This window comes from Schistocerca cancellata, chromosome 4 (genome assembly GCF_023864275.1).
Source record: "Schistocerca cancellata isolate TAMUIC-IGC-003103 chromosome 4, iqSchCanc2.1, whole genome shotgun sequence".
NCBI lineage: Eukaryota > Metazoa > Arthropoda > Insecta > Orthoptera > Acrididae > Schistocerca > Schistocerca cancellata.
Window position 1 is genome coordinate 603,370,140 of NC_064629.1, and position 16,119 is coordinate 603,386,258.

Sequence of the window (16,119 nt, forward strand, 5' to 3'; positions counted from 1 at the left end):
AACCATGATAAAAAAGTAGGATTCCATTTAATCCAAGTAATATAATCATCATCGGTCTTCAATTTCCGTATAACCTTCGTGTAAAGAATACATATGCAGAAAATATGGGTCTTTTTGTAAAAAGTTCGGTCCGTTCGATACCACATAAATCATCACCCTTAGTGAAATTATGAAAATGCTGCTCTTTCTTAATTTAGACGATTAATTTGGTCAGAATTATTTAATTTTAAACCTTTTTGCAAATTATTTGGATTAAGTAATCACACGGAGGGATGCAGACAGAAGCTATTTTCTCGATCCATATCTGGGGCGCCCTCCACCACGCATTGTACAATGGCTTCTGAAAGTGTAAAAAACGTATACACAATCCTAGAATGTTTAGAGAAGATGAAAAGAAACACTTTTTAATGCAACAAAAATGTCACCGCTGCATGATTTTCACGCTTTGTGCCCATTAAGGTTTTGACACTAGTGATGATCAGAGATGGTGTTTAACCTCCCGTTTGATGAATATTGTTTAAGAGATGTTGCTGAAACTGTCGTCCGTATACACAAATGCCACCTGCTTGCTGACGATTGTCTAACAACCAGGCGTTTCACGAATAATGGCTGCGGCTTTAGCCAAACAAATGGTTCAAATTGCTCTGAGCACTATGGGACTTAACATCCGAGGTCATCAGTCCCCTAGAACTTAGAACTACTTAAACCTAACTAACCTAAGGACATCACACACCCATGCCCGAGGCAGGATTCAAACCTGCGATCGTAGCTGTCGCGCGGATCCAGACTGAAGCGCCTAGAAACGCTCGGCCACACCGGCCGGCCTTTAGCCAAACACGCAGCCAGTTGTTTCGGAGTGTCTGTTTGTGTTTCGTACATCAAACGCTTCATCTCCCTCACAAAAAGAAATCCACAGGATTGAAATCTGGAGAACCTGGTGGCCATGGTACTGGCCAACCCGTCCCAATCCAGCAATTGGAAATTTGGAAATTTGTCGTTTCCTATGGGAACAAACTGCTCAGGTCATCGGTCCCTAGGCTTACAAACTACTTAACCTAACTTAAACTAACTTACGCTAAGGACAGCACACACACACACACACACATGCCCGAGGGAGGACTCGAACCTCCGACGGGGGCAGCTGTGCGAACCGGGCAAGGCACCCTTGGCCGCGCCGCTAGCTTTTGGGGAAAACATTATCTAGACGTTCCCTGACATCAACAGGAAAGTGTGGTGGGGCTCCGTCATGTTGGAATTATAATCATACTACTTCATGGAGAAACATACGGTTATTCCCTCCACCGAGCGTGTTAGGCAGAATACACGACCCAATGAAACTGTCGACAAGTATACCAGCCCACACATTTATGGTAAACCTCTGTTGATGGTGGATCACCCGTGTTGTCTTAGCGTTTTCTAGCTCCTAGACGTGGCTGTTATGACTTCTGAATATTCTTTCCTTTGCAAAGGCAGTCTTCTCAGTAAACAAACCACACGTCTGGTAGTCATAGACGTTTAAAATTTGATGTAAGGACCACTGACAGAATTTCAAGCACTGGGAAAGTCATCAATTGATAGGTCTTGTACCTTCCGGTACTTTAGTGCATGCATGCCCGTATTGTGCATAATGTTTCACACATTAGCGTTGGATGTATTTAGTTCCTTGGCTGTGGATCGTGCGCTGGGATTGTCCTCGATTTGCTGTAACACAGCTTCCTCAAACTGAACAGTTCACACAATGCGAGGTCTATTAGTTTCCCATTGGTCTAGTTGAAGGGATTCTGCTCCATGAAGACGGCCATCGAATCTTTGAAATGTGACATTATTTGGTGACCTCCGCCCTGAAGAGCCAAAGAAAGTGTTAAACTTACCTAACATCGTATAGGGCCCCCGCGAGCACGCAGAAGTGCCGCAACACGACATGGCATGGACTCGACTGATGTCTGAAGTAGTGCTGGAGGGAATTGACACCATTAATCCTGCAGATCTGTGCATAAATCCATAAGAGTACGAGGGGGTGGAGATCTCTTCCGAACAGCACGTTGCAAGGCATCCCCGATATTCTCAATCATGTTCATGTCTGGAGAGTTTGATGGCCAGCGGAAGTGTTTAAACTAAGAAGAGTGTTCCTGTTGCCATTCTGTAGCAATTCTGGACGTGTGGGGTGTCGCATTGTCCGGCTGGAATTGCCCAATCTGCCGGAATGCACAATGGACACTAATAGATGCAGGTGATCGGACATGATGCTGTCAGAGCCGTACCTAGATGTATCAAGGGCCCCACATCACTCCAACTGCACACGCCCCACACCATTACAGAGCCTCCACCAGCTGGAACAGTCCCATGCTGACATGCAAGATCAATGGATTCATGGCGTTGTCTCCATACCCGTACACTTCCATGCGCTCGATATAATTTGTGTCGTGCAGTCATCAAGATGTCGCGAATGGGTCGTGGATGTGTGTAGAAATGCATAAAATTGCATAAGATGAACATGTAGGAAAGCAACCTAAGGTCAGCCAGGGCGCTGGGAAGCAGGAGAGGTTGCGTTTTTGTGGCAAGGAGCGCTGGAGCTACATTACCTGCTACGACAGAATGTTCTGGAAGGACCACAGGACACGGGAGACGCTCGTGATCGCGGGCGATTGCATCAGACGAGCCTATATAAGCAGGGCCGCTGGTGCTGCTGGGGAGATTCCTTCGACAATTGCCTCAGACGCTGGACCTGAGTTACTCTGCCCTCGGGACCGGACTTAGTTTCTCATGGCACTTAGCAGCACAGGGTACATGCAAGATTGTCCAACTTACATTCAATGTGTTGGTGTCTCTTAGGGTTCGACAGTGGTCTTATCCTATCTCGTGTTTCATCTTAGTTATTTCATCACAAGTATACGTCCTTTATCCCACGGAGTTCCCTTATCTGCAAAGAATTTCCAGCTTGTTTTCCAGCACCAGGACTTCGAGTTGGACGAGCTACCTCATTACCGGATTCGCTCGCAGGAAACTACAGACGCGACAAAGGCTACATGAGTGGGCCTTCGACTCCTAAAGCTCATACCGATGATGTTTCGTTGAATGGTTCGCACACTGACACTTTTTTATGGCCCAGCAGTGAAATCTGCAGCAATTTGGTGAAGGGTAGCACTTCTGTCACGTTGAATGATTCTCTCCAGTCGTCATTGGTCCCGTTCTTCCAGGATCTTTTTCCGGTCGCAGCGATGCCGGGGACTTTTGTACCGGATTCCTGATATTCACGGTACACTCGTCAAATGGTCATACGGGAAAATCCCCACTTCATCGTTACCTCGGAGATGCTGTGTCCCATCGCTCGTGCGCTGACTGTAACACCACGTTCAAATTCACTTAAATCTTGATAACCTGCCATTGTAGCTGCAGTAGCCGAGCTAACAACTATGCCAAACATTTTTGTATTATATAGGCGTTGCTAACCGCAGAGCCGTATTCTGCCTGTTTACGTAACTCTGTATTTGAATACGCATGCCTACACCAGATTCTTTGGCGCTTCAGTGTAGTTTGCATACAGGCGTCTTACTGCTTGACCTTCACATCGTGCTTCCTCATAAATGAAATACGTGTCACCTATCTCGGTTAGGCTGTAATTAGCCACCAACAACCTGAAAAAATCGGTAGAAACTTCCATGTAAACAGTACGTAACCAACAATTATAACGTATGTAAATACATAAAACTGCAACCAATCACTTTTTGAATAATTATTTATTATTCCATGAATCGGTTTTCAAACATTTTCGGGTTCATCTTCAGATAGTTTCTAGACGTTACATCATTATCTCTAGCATAATGCTGGGTGCTGGATTGCGACAGTATGGGCGGCTTTTTTCCGTTAGTGTCCATCTGCCTGCTTTCTTTTTGATTGCTAGTAGGTATATCACTTCACACAATTTTTCCAGTCTATATTAATTTACACTGTGACAGTGAAGCTGTGCCAGCATCCAGCTGACAAAGTTTCGCTGCCACAATGTAAATTAGTATAGATTGGAAAAATTGTGTGAAGTGATATACCAGCTAGCAATCAAAATGGAAGTAGGCAGATGGACACTAAAGGAAAAAAGCCACCCATACCATCGCAAGCCAGCACCCAGCATTATGTTAGAAGTATTGATGTAACGTCCAGAAACCATCTGAAGATGAACCTGAAAATGTTTGAAAACCGAGTCATGGTATAATAAATAATTATTCAAAAAGTGACTGGTTGCAGTTTTATGTATTTAAATTCAATTAACAGTCACGGGTTCTAAAATATCCGTAATGGATAAGCTTAATAATAACGTAATTGTTCATCCATGGACGTGTGCACTGTTATCAGTAATGGAAATTTATCCTTCCTTGCAGTCAGCTGTAACTGTGCTGCAAATCAAATTTCAGTGTCAACGTGTTACATACAAAGCAGTCAAAATAAGTATGATCATTGGCCTGAGGGAAGATCAGCGTCAAACAGTTCAAGATTGCCGAACGGGGAAGAGTGCACCTGTACCTGTCTTCTAATAAATCTAGAAATTTATATTCTTGGTACTTTTACGCCGTCAGTATAGAAACAGGTAAGTGATAAAAATGAATCGTTCATATCAGATGATGAATTATAATTTTAAAAATTCAAAGTCGTTGCCAATGAAAGGAAATTGCTATTGGTGGAATACGAATGATGATAAATGTAATGATACTGTTTCTTATATGAGTATACTACGTTCGCACGAGAGTGAATTTAGTAACGAATAATTAGATTGACGAACGACTGTTTACCCTAGAATGTTTGCGACCGGTCCTATGCTTGACGAGTACTCCTAGAGGAATATTGGTTCCGAGACGATGCGGGAAAGAGCGTGCACCCAACATCGGCGCTCGGTATTTGTCAGCCGTCCTCAGTATTTAGCGTTCGGCGAGTATTCACTGGCTGCTCGCCACCTTAAGCTGACGCGTTTGATGCAAACGTTCGGCGTCTCTTGTTTCCCGTTCACCATTCTTTTTCTGTTCACCACGTCCTCCCTGGTGGCTTGATAATTGTTTGCAGCATGTTACCACGTATGATGACGTCATGTGATACCACGTATGATGACGTCATGTGATGTGATATTTTTGTAAATTTACTACTTGATAATAATGTTTCTGAAATGCAAATCATCTGTTCTATTGCAGGCACCAAGTTCCTATGCAGCCAGGTGATAGCGCCTATCAAGAGCGAAGTAGATGACATTTGCCTTTACATTATTAACTTCGAAGACCTGACTGCCCCACCAGCAGCTGAGGAGGACGTCGTACTGGCCGCCAACACCAAACTCAGCAAGCGTAAGTCTTGCAGCATTGCGTTTCTCTTGATTCTGTGATCGATTTCACTTACATGTCATAGTCACATTTCATAGTCACATTCATTCGAAAAAGGCGCATACTTGTAAACACAGACTCAAGGAAGGGGCAAATAATTGACATTCTATGGCACGAAGAACTGAAAAAAATAACGTAAATATAAATATTACGTTTCGTGTACAGGGCCGTGCATCATTAAGAGAAGTTATTAATGATTTATTACTCTGTGGTTATTGTAACTACAGTCATTCCTTATGGCTGGTGTGGCCATTTCAGTAATTCATCCACTAAACTAGAACGACATTTTTCCTTTGATTAGCTATAGGAGTATGTGCCGTGTCTTTCTCACAGTTTGAATTTCATTGCACAAATGATTTTATACCTTTTAATATAGTTAAAGCACGTATGTTTTATTGCTTTATATTAATTCAGTAATTGCAAAAGTTTTCATGTATGTCTCTTGTGTTTAACTGCGTTTCGTCTATACGTTCTGCCTTCCGTTTATATTATCTTTGTTTTGGCGGCGACGCCATGTAAACAAAAGTTTGACAGCATTATGTTGTAGCTGAATCCCAATACGACGGCAGTGTTTGGCACAGTGTCTGCTCCCGATGATGATGATGATGATGATTGGTTTGTGGGGCGCTCAACTGCGTGGTTATCAGCGCCCGTACAATTTCCCAACCTTTGCTCAGTCCAATTTCGCCACTTTCCTGGATGATGATGAAATGATGAGGACAACACAAACACCCAGTCATCTCGAGGCAGGTGAAAATCCCTGACCCCGCCGGGAATCGAACCCGGGACCCCGTGCTCGGGAAGCGAGAACGCTACCACGACACCACGAGCGGCGGACTGTCTGCTCCCTCCGGTCCGCATGGTATGTTGGTTAGCAGGAATCCAAATATCCGTCAATTAAGGGAGGATAGTCTGCGGCTCAATTGCGTTTGACGAAGACTCTCCAGACAGCGAACACTATAGCCCAAGGTGACTTAACTGCGTCCGGAACTTCTTAGGTACCGGACGAGGCTGACTCTACAGACACAGCAGGGTTATTTCTTGGCCAAGGGTTCTCAACTATGTCATGAGGTGGTCCCATATTCCTCGCAGTAGCCCAAAACAGTTGTAAAATTCAAAAACGGTGGCGGAAAAAATGTGACACTAAATTGATATAATACTATCAACTAACGTTCCAATAAAGATGATTATGGATCACAGTTCCTAATGTTGTTCTTGGAAACGGGTCAGTCGGTATAAAAATGTTCACAGACGACATGGCTCTAAGCCAGGGCTTAACAACTGGCCGGTTTTGAGTGCGAGTACTCGCGTCTGCTCAGGCACGTGCTCGCGACCAGGTGCAAGGTCGCGGAGTAGGCAGGGAGGGGAGGGAGGGGAAATGCGCGCGCACGTATGAATAGGACCGCAGCGTGCCTATTGAATTCGCGCCGACTGTGTAACGTTAAAAGTACTACGATCAGCTCTAACAGTCACTTCACTGTTTAAGATTCATGTCAAGTCCCCGTTGTGTAACCCCAACCATGCTTTCGCAGTTCAACCTCCATTGGGAGGAATTGTATCTGTTTACAGAAAAAGATGGTGTTGCAAAATGTTTAGTATGTCACAAAACGCTGAATTCTTTTAGGAAATTTAATTTGCAGCGACATTATATGTCGTACCACGCGAAAGACTACGGAAGTGGAAAATGTGATGGACCAGATCGTACACAGGAAGTTATTAAACTTAAAAGGAAGCTATCCGAAAAAGATCTGGATGACGAAGAAAAATCAACTGAGGCAGCTCTCACAGTGAGCTACAAAATTGCTTTGTTTTTAGCAAAATCCCTGCGCCCCTTCACTGATGACTATTTAAAAAACGATGTTTGGTAGTTGCAGCGGAACACTTGTGTCCATCTCAAGTTGAACAGTTTCGGATTGTGCCATTATCTGACATAACCATTATGCGTCGCATACAGGACATGGCAGACGACGTCCAGAGCCAGCTTGCAAATATCTATAAAGATTTTATGGCGTATTCTCTAGCTCTGGACGAAAGTGTTGATATCACTGGAACAGCGCAGCTTTCCATATTTATTAGAGGTGTTAATAGAGATCTTCAGGTGAGGAAGGAGTTCCTCGATGTAGTAGCCATGAAGAACACTACAACCGGAGGTGATATTTTAAGTAGTGTTGAAGAAAGTGTTGAAAATATAGGATTGTCGTGGAATTCTTTAGTTTCAGTGTCTACAGACGGTGCACCAGCGATGACAGGGAAAAAATTAGGTTTCGTTGCGCTGTTGAAGGAGAAAATGCAAAAACTGACCGTGCCGAATGAAATAAGGGGCGTTCACTGTGTGATCCACCAGGAAAACTTATGTGCAAAGAGTATCACTCTAAAAAATGTGACGAGTGTTGTTGTTCGTACAACCAATTATATAAGGAAGCATGGGCTACAACACAGACAATTGAAAAGCTTTCTTGAGGATGTAGAAAGCCAGTATGGTAGCCTGCCTTATTACAGCGAGATCCGCTGGCTTAGTCGTGGCGAATTATTAAATCGAATTTTTGCCTATTAGATGAGATAAATATGTTAATGGAAATAAATAACATGTGGGTTCCTGAATTGAAAGAGCCTTCATGGAAATGTGATCTCGCGTTCTTAGCAGATTTAACTAGCTATCTGGATGCTTTGAACATTTCACTACAAGGTAAAGGTCTGCTAATTACTCATTTCATAGATCGAATACGTGCTTTTAAAATGAAATTGACACTTTGGGTGAGTCAGCTGGAAACAGGAAATCTAGCTCATTTTCCTAAATTATCATCCATGCAAGATGTTCACAAAGACTGTGAACGTTATTCACATAGTTTAGTTGCCCTTAAGGAAGAATTTGATCAACGCTTTCAAGATCTGACAGCACTAGACAGTGATTCCGATCTGTTCTCCTCTCCATATTCAGCGAATATTGAAGAGATTCGTCCTGAGCTGCAACTAGAAATTATTGACCTGCAGTGTGACAGAGAATACAGAGACAAATTTCAGAACAAGAAAAACATTTTGGAATTTTACAGACACTTCCCTCAGGATAGATTTCCTCATTTGCACAAACTGGCGGCTACAATAATATCAATGTTCGGTTTCATGTATGTTTGTGAATAACTGTTCTCTGCAATGAAATGTAACAAGACGCGCCTGAGAAACGCATTGTCTGATCGAAATTTAAACTGCACGCTGCGCCTACGATGCACAAGAACAATTACTCCGAACATAGACGCAATTGTAAAGGGCAAAAAGTACAAGATAACAGAGAATCCCACACTTCAGTGACACCTTTTATAGCGTAACACTTCACAAATTAATACGAATGTAGAGGCATACACTAAGGTAATAAAATTATGTGGCACGTGTACATTCTCCTTTATTTGTTTCATTTGTCGCAGTAATAATTCGTGAGTGATATCCCTGCATGTGGCCGCGGATTTACATTGACTGGCGCCAGCTGTTGTGTGCCCCACGTGACTCTCCCCACTCTCCGCTCGGGTCCGGTAGTGGGGGTAGCGTGCTCGCGCTGCTCCGTGCTCGCACCTTTGTTGCTCACAGCTTGCTCCGCGAGCACGTATGTTGTGAAGCCCTGCTCTAAGCACTATGTGACTTAACATCTGAGGTCCTCAGTCCCCTTGACTTAGAACTACTTACACCTAACTAACCTAAGGACGGCACACACATCCATGCCCGAGGCAGGATTCGAACCTGCGACCGTAGCTGTCGCGCGGTTCCGGACTGAAGCGCCTAGAACCGCTTGGCCACAGCGGCCAGCTGTGCACAGACGCTTTAGCGAAGTCTGAGATTCACGGTAAATTATAAGTACACGCCCGCGCTATTTTCCAATAAATTTAAAGTTCATCGGATTATTTCATCAGTCAAAGTCCTAGTTGGTCGTTAATGACGATGGCAAAAGCTCAAAATCAGCACTCCCGAAGCTTCTATGTCAAAATATTCAAATTCCATGAATACTTGCATCCTCATAATAACAGTTCTTAGTCCTTACGGAATTCCGCACCACTCTGGCAGCCGAATTGCCGTTCGTTTCATACCCAGAGGCGCACGTAGCGTTCCTATTTCATGTACAGTTACAATTAAAAATACAAATTTTGTTTCCTTAATTAGTGAACCCAAACTGAATATATATCGGGTGTGAAGCTCGCTTTCACAGTGATAGAATTGATACTTCTGGTTGATAAATATGTTAATAAATGAAGGAGTAATATTAATTAAAGATTAAGCGGACTTCAAATTACATAAAAATTAATGTAAATCTTATATCTACAACAATTGTTCTTTATGCATTTCAACTGTTTACACATCAGCTTTTATATGTTGTTCTTGACTTCATAGTTTGGGTGATGATTAGAAATTAATTGATACATCAATATTAAAAGTGACTCCTAGTTAAAGTACTGTCATTCAACAAAAGCTATGTTTTCAGAGATGTCACATTTTCACATCTACAGTGATCATTGCTATTAAGTGCATATGGGAGTAGCAATTACGTTATTAAGCAACGGTGTTTCTAGGCACTCACTTTAAATCACGTGTATTTACGCCCCGCTTGTCCGCGTTTTATCATTTGATTACATGATGCTGTCAATAGCTGTTTAATTCTTTGTTAATAAACGCAATGAAGTGTTTATTGTCCCCAAACCACAAATGGCACAAATCAGTTCTTAATAACAATTTTTTTCAGTTCTTCACACTGATGTTACTCACTTCGCTGCAACATCAATGGTACTTACGTTTTCTTTGTTCTACATGTGATCGCATGCGTGATCGCGCAGGCCGACAGACTGAGGTCATTTAAACTCCTTCAGCCGTAGAGCGACGGGCACATTCGAGAAAACCACATCACGCCTAATACCTCTTCCATAGCGAACCGTTGCTGCACGTTCATGAGCTGACGACATTCCAACTCATTTCAAATACCGAGCCACTACACTGCATCGTCAAAGTTCACAGTGTCACGACTCTTCGTGATTAGTCCGCAGCTCGTGGTCTAGCGGTTAGCGTTGCTGCCTTTGGATCACGCGGTCCTGGGTTCGATTGCCGGCCGAGTTGGGGATTTTCTCCGTCCGGTAACTGGGTGTTTGTGTTGTCCTCATCAGTTGGGAAAATGGCGAGACTGGACAGTGAAAAGATTGTGAATTTTTACGGGCGCTGATTACCACCCGGTTGAGCGCCCTACAAACCAAACATCATCTTCGTGATTAGACATGTTGCAATCTGAAAGCAACGCAGATACTTCAAGATCTATTCACTATTACTGAAAGTCGGTGTGGAAACCCTTTTATGGAGTGGTCCAAAAGTGTTTCCGGCATTTCGTGACAAAGTAATCTCAGTAGCCAAGAGATCATTAGAAATCGAGGCTGACACACACTAGAACAACTGCACACACCAAACATGCAACTTTGGGCGGTGTTCAAAGGGGCCGGGTGAGAAGATGACAGTCGGCGAAGGCAGTAAAATTAGCTGGTACATTATGTGAAACGTTTCTTGGAGGAAATAATGCGTTTTTTGATTAGGTTGGAATGTGGGCTCAGAGAATAATTTGAGTAAGGCCCTTCACGATGCACCATACTTTTACTGCAATGAGTCCCACGCCCTCACGCTGACTAAAATTCCGTGACTTGTATTTTATTACGCCGACAAGAGTATGAAGCGCAACGGCCAGTGTCCAGGGCTGTGCCCTATTTGTGCAGTTGGAGAGACAGTGGGTGACTGTGCCACTGCCAGCAAGCACAACCCCTCCATATGCCTTAGAAGGCTCCCACGGGATGCAGCAGTTGGAGCCCTTTGCCTCTGACTAACGCTCACTTATCCACCGACAATATAAAACTTTTCTTTGCACGCAAACAGGCCGTTGACCAGGACACACTCAGCATCGCTGAATATGGAAGTTAATAGGAATATAAAAAAAGGGAGGAAGGTTTATCTGTTTAGCAAGAGTAATAGAAGGCAGATTTCAGACTACCTAACAGATCAAAACGGAAATTTCTGTTCCTACACTGACAATGTTGAGTGTTTATGGAAAAAGTTCAAGGCAATCGTAAAATGCGTTTTAGACAGGTACGTGCCGAGTAAAACTGTGAGGGACGGGAAAAACCCACCGTGGTACAACAACAAAGTTAGGAAACTACTGCGAAAGCAAAGAGAGCTTCACTCCAAGTTTAAACGCAGCCAAAACCTCTCAGACAAACAGAAGCTAAACGATGTTAGCGTAAGGAGGGCTATGCGTGAAGCGTTCAGTGAATTCGAAAGTAAAATACTAGGTACCGACTTGACAGAAAATCCTAGGAAGTTCTGGTCTTACGTTAAATCAGTAAGTGGCTCGAAACATCATGTCCAGACACTCCGGGATGATGATGGCATTGAAACAGAGGATGACAAGCGTAAAGCTGAAATACTAAACACCTTTTTCCAAAGCTGTTTCACAGAGGAAGACCGCACTGCAGTTCCTTCTCTAAATCCTCGCACCAACGAAAAAATGGCTGACATCGAAATAAGTGTCCAAGGAATAGAAAAGCAACTGGAATCACTCAACAGAGGAAAGTCTACTGGACCTGACGGGATACCAATTCGATTCTACACAGAGTACGCGAAAGAACTTGCCCCCCTTCTAACAGCCGTGTACCGCAAGTCTCTAGAGGAACAGAAGGTTCCAAATGATTGGAAAAGAGCACAGGTAGTCCCAGTCTTCAAGAAGGGTCGTCGAGCAGATGCGCAAAACTATAGACCTATATCTCTGACGTCGATCTGTTGTAGAATTTTAGAACATGTGTTTTGCTCGAGTATAATCTCGTTTTTGGAAACTCAGAATCTACTATGTAGGAATCAACATGGATTCCGGAAACAGCGATCGTGTGAAACCCAACTCGCTTTATTTGTTCATGAGACCCAGAAAATATTAGATACAGGCTCCCAGGTAGATGCTATTTTTCTTGACTTCCGGAAGGCGTTCGATACAGTTCCGTACTGTCGCCTGATAAGCAAAGTAAGAGCCTACGGAATATCAGACCAGCTGTGTGGCTGGATTGAAGAGTTTTTAGCAAACAGAACACAGAATGTTGTTATCAACGGAGAGACGTCTACAGACATTAAAGTAACCTCTGGCGTGCCACAGGGGAGTGTTATGGGACCATTGCTTTTCACAATATATTTAAATGACCTAGTAGATAGTGTCGGAAGTTCCATGCGGCTTTTCGCGGATGATGCTGTAGTATACAGAGAAGTTGCAGCATTAGAAAATTGTAGCGAAATGCAGGAAGATCTGCAGCGGATAGGCACTTGGTGCAGGGTGTGGCAACTGACCCTTAACATAGACAAATGTAATGTATTGCGAATACATAGAAAGAAGGATCCTTTATTGTATGATTATATGATAGCGGAACAAACACTGGTAGCAGTTACTTCTGTAAAATATCTGGGAGTATGCGTGCGGAACGATTTGAAGTGGAATCATCATATAAAATTAATTGTTGGTAAGGCGGGTACCAGGTTGAGACTCATTGGGAGAGTCCTTAGAAAATGTAGTCCATCAACAAAGGAGGTGGCTTACAAAACGCTCGTTCGACCTATACTTGAGTATTGCTCATCAGTGTGGGATCCGTACCAGATCGGGTTGACGGAGGAGATAGAGAAGAGACAAAGAAGAGCGGCGCGTTTCGTCACAGGGTTATTTGGTAACCGTGATAGCGTTACGGAGATGTTTAACAAACTCAAGTGGCAGACTCTGCAAGAGAGGCGCTCTGCATCGCGGTGTAGCTTGCTCGCCAGGTTTCGAGAGGGTGCGTTTCTGGATGAGGTATCCAATATATTGCTTCCCCCTACTTATACCTCCCGAGGAGATCACGAATGTAAAATTAGAGAGATTAGAGCGCGCACAGAGGTTTTCAGACAGTCGTTCTTCCCGCGAACCATACGCGACTGGAACAGGAAAGGGAGATAATGACAGTGGCACGTAAAGTGCCTCCGCCACACACCGTTGGGTGGCTTTTGAATATAAATGTAGATGTAGATACGTAGGTAGATAACGTCGGTCTTATGTTCTAATGTCATGAATGACATTTTAATCACCAGGAATTATACATTATTATTTATTTATTTACATTGTTTAGACCCATACAGGATCACAGAAAGCAAATTATTACCTGCGGCTGTTATTTTTCTTGTTCTTCCAGAATTGTTTCATCATTTCGCTATGCTTAGTTCGACATTCATCTGACCACTTTCTACTAGGTACCCTGGGTTTGTCTTCTGATGAAATTTCCCAGCTGTAGACCTTATGTCTGAAGACGTATCGATCTTCGATGTGTGTCGGTCAGATTTTGGCATTTTTTAGATCAATTTGGACGTGTTTTATCCAGACTGTTGTCGTTTTCAGTTCCTGTAAGTACTAAAAAATTTTCTTTGTTAGTCGGCTGCCATGTAGTCTCGTGATGTGTCCGTAGAATTTCAATCGTCGTTTGCGGGTATCGGTTTCGATGTTCGGAATATTATTATTATTATTAACATAGCAAAATCCTGTACAGAACTACACGCGGATTTTGGTTGCAAACTATGCGTATGAATCTCCAGGTAGAGTAATGGCCACATACATTTTCATCAAATTGCCTTCCTTTAGGAAAGTAGAATGCGCTCTATGACTGTGATATGACTTTCAAAATGATAGAGAGCAGCTATCAGTTATGTAACAGGAGCCCGATCAATACTTGTTGACGTTCTAAGGCATGCACAATAACTCTGAAATACTATACTGATAATGGATAGTTACTAGCCGAAATCTGTATCTGCTTTAATAGAGTTAGAAAGGAAGCGACGACAGATTGCTGCTCTCTGTCGTTTTGAAAGACATGCTTGTTTGTTAAAGTGAACACATAAAGTAATATATAAACTGATGGAAAAAAATCGGAGCACCAAAACATGATTAATGTAGAGTATGAAATTTCGGGAATACGTTTGTCTAGGTAACGTACTTAAGTGATTAACATTGCAAGATCACTGATTAATGGAAGCGCGAGATAAACCATTGCAAATGTGAAATGCTGGCACATTGATAACCGGTGTAACCTCCAGAATGTTGAATGCATTGTGTTGTACAGGTGCCGGATGTCAGTTTCTGGAATGGATTTTCACGCCTGTTGCAGTTGGTCGGGTAATACAGGGACGGTTAATGCTGTTTGTGGATGATGCTGGAGTTATCGTTCGATGATATCCCATATGTGCTCGACTGGAGACAGATCTGGTGATGGGGCAGGCCAAGGCAACCTGTCACCACTCTGTAGAGCATGTTGGGTTACACAATCGGTATGTAGGTGAGCGTTATCCTGTTGAAAAACGCTCCCTGGAATTCTGTTCATGAATGGCAGCACAACCGGTCGAATCACCAGACTGACGTTCAAATATGCAGTCAGGGAGCTTTGGATAACCACAGGATTGTTCCTGGTGCCATACGAAATCGCACCCCTGACTATAACTCCAGATATAGATCCAATGTATGTAGCATGTTGGTTGCAGGTGCTCAACTGGCCTCCTCCTAACCAACACAGGCACTGAGGCAGAACCAGCTTTCATCAGAAAACACAACAGCCCTTTGCTCTATGTAGGCAGGGGCTGGGTTGGCAGCGATACAAATAACGCACTTTTCAGCCAGTAGAACTTAACAATAACTTAGAGCTAAAAACAAGGAGACACATGTACAACGAATTTAAAATAACTGAAAAGGAGACATGACTGGGAGAAATATAAATCATAAAGTGCTGTCTTCATAAACTGTTTAAAACCAGTCATAAAAATGTGGACAGACAGCACAGTTAGACAGTTAGAAACACTTCAGAATCATTTGAACACTAAACACTTGAAAAAATAAAAAAAACACTAGAAAAACACTGAACAGGACAGAAAGTTACATTGCCAATTAAAAACTAAGCATCGTGCACCTTCACTATAACTAGAAAAGAACCAACCCTGGGACGTGGATTGTAGATGAATAGAAGGGTGGGTGTGGAGGGAGATAGGGGAATGGTGGTAATGAGGACAGAGAACTGGGAAGGTGGCGACATGACAGGGGTGGCTGTGGGAGGCAAGTAGAGAGGGCCAACTGATATTGAGAGTTGTATATTGGATAGTATAAGAGGGGGGAGGGACGGCGGCAGGGAAGGGAAGAAGGATGAGGTGTGGTAGGGGGAGAGGAGGAGGAGTGAGCCCAGGGGAGGGGAGGTTGATAGGATAGGATAGATTTAGAGTTAGTAGCACAGGTACCAGGTTGGGTTGTGTAGGTAGGGGTGCGGTAGCGCACTAGGATTGGAAATAAGAGGGGACGCAATACGATTGCGGGAGTCGAGGTTACGGCTTGTGAAGGTTATTTGGAGGTGTTCAGTGTGAGCGAGGAGAGGTGGGAAGTTGATGAGTTGGTATGGTAAAGAAAATCCTGTGGGGGCGCTCACGACCGTTACAGCGTGTATTTAAAGTAAACCTGATTTGCATTCTCATAGTGGCGCAGGCACGAAATTTGAATATACATCATCTTTCAGACTGATAAACACGCTTACCAACTTTCTTTTATGTCGCACAACTCCTTCTTAGTGCTGTTATTCATTTTCTTCCAGTTGATTGTCTATAAATCTTCGTAGTAACTTTAATTTCACATGTGTGAGACGCTTTAATCGATCGAAGAGGTGTTTCTTTCATGGATGATGATGAACCACATTTTCTTAAGATTTTACCAATG

At 43.2% G+C, this 16,119-nt stretch overlaps 1 protein-coding gene across 3 annotated transcripts in view; it reads left to right on the forward strand.

Moving 5' to 3' along the window:
* The window catches only part of LOC126184928 (potassium voltage-gated channel subfamily H member 2-like), a 1,246,473-nt gene that overhangs the window by 479,008 nt on the left and 751,346 nt on the right, over positions 1-16,119 (forward strand). For all 3 annotated transcript variants that reach the window (XR_007536905.1, XM_049927600.1, XM_049927601.1), the window contains exon 3: positions 5,175-5,324. Coding sequence is in view for 2 of the 3 variants with exons in the window: in XM_049927600.1 (XP_049783557.1) it covers positions 5,175-5,324 (150 nt within the window). In the remaining variant the exon portion in view is untranslated. The remainder of the gene's footprint in view (positions 1-5,174; positions 5,325-16,119) is intronic.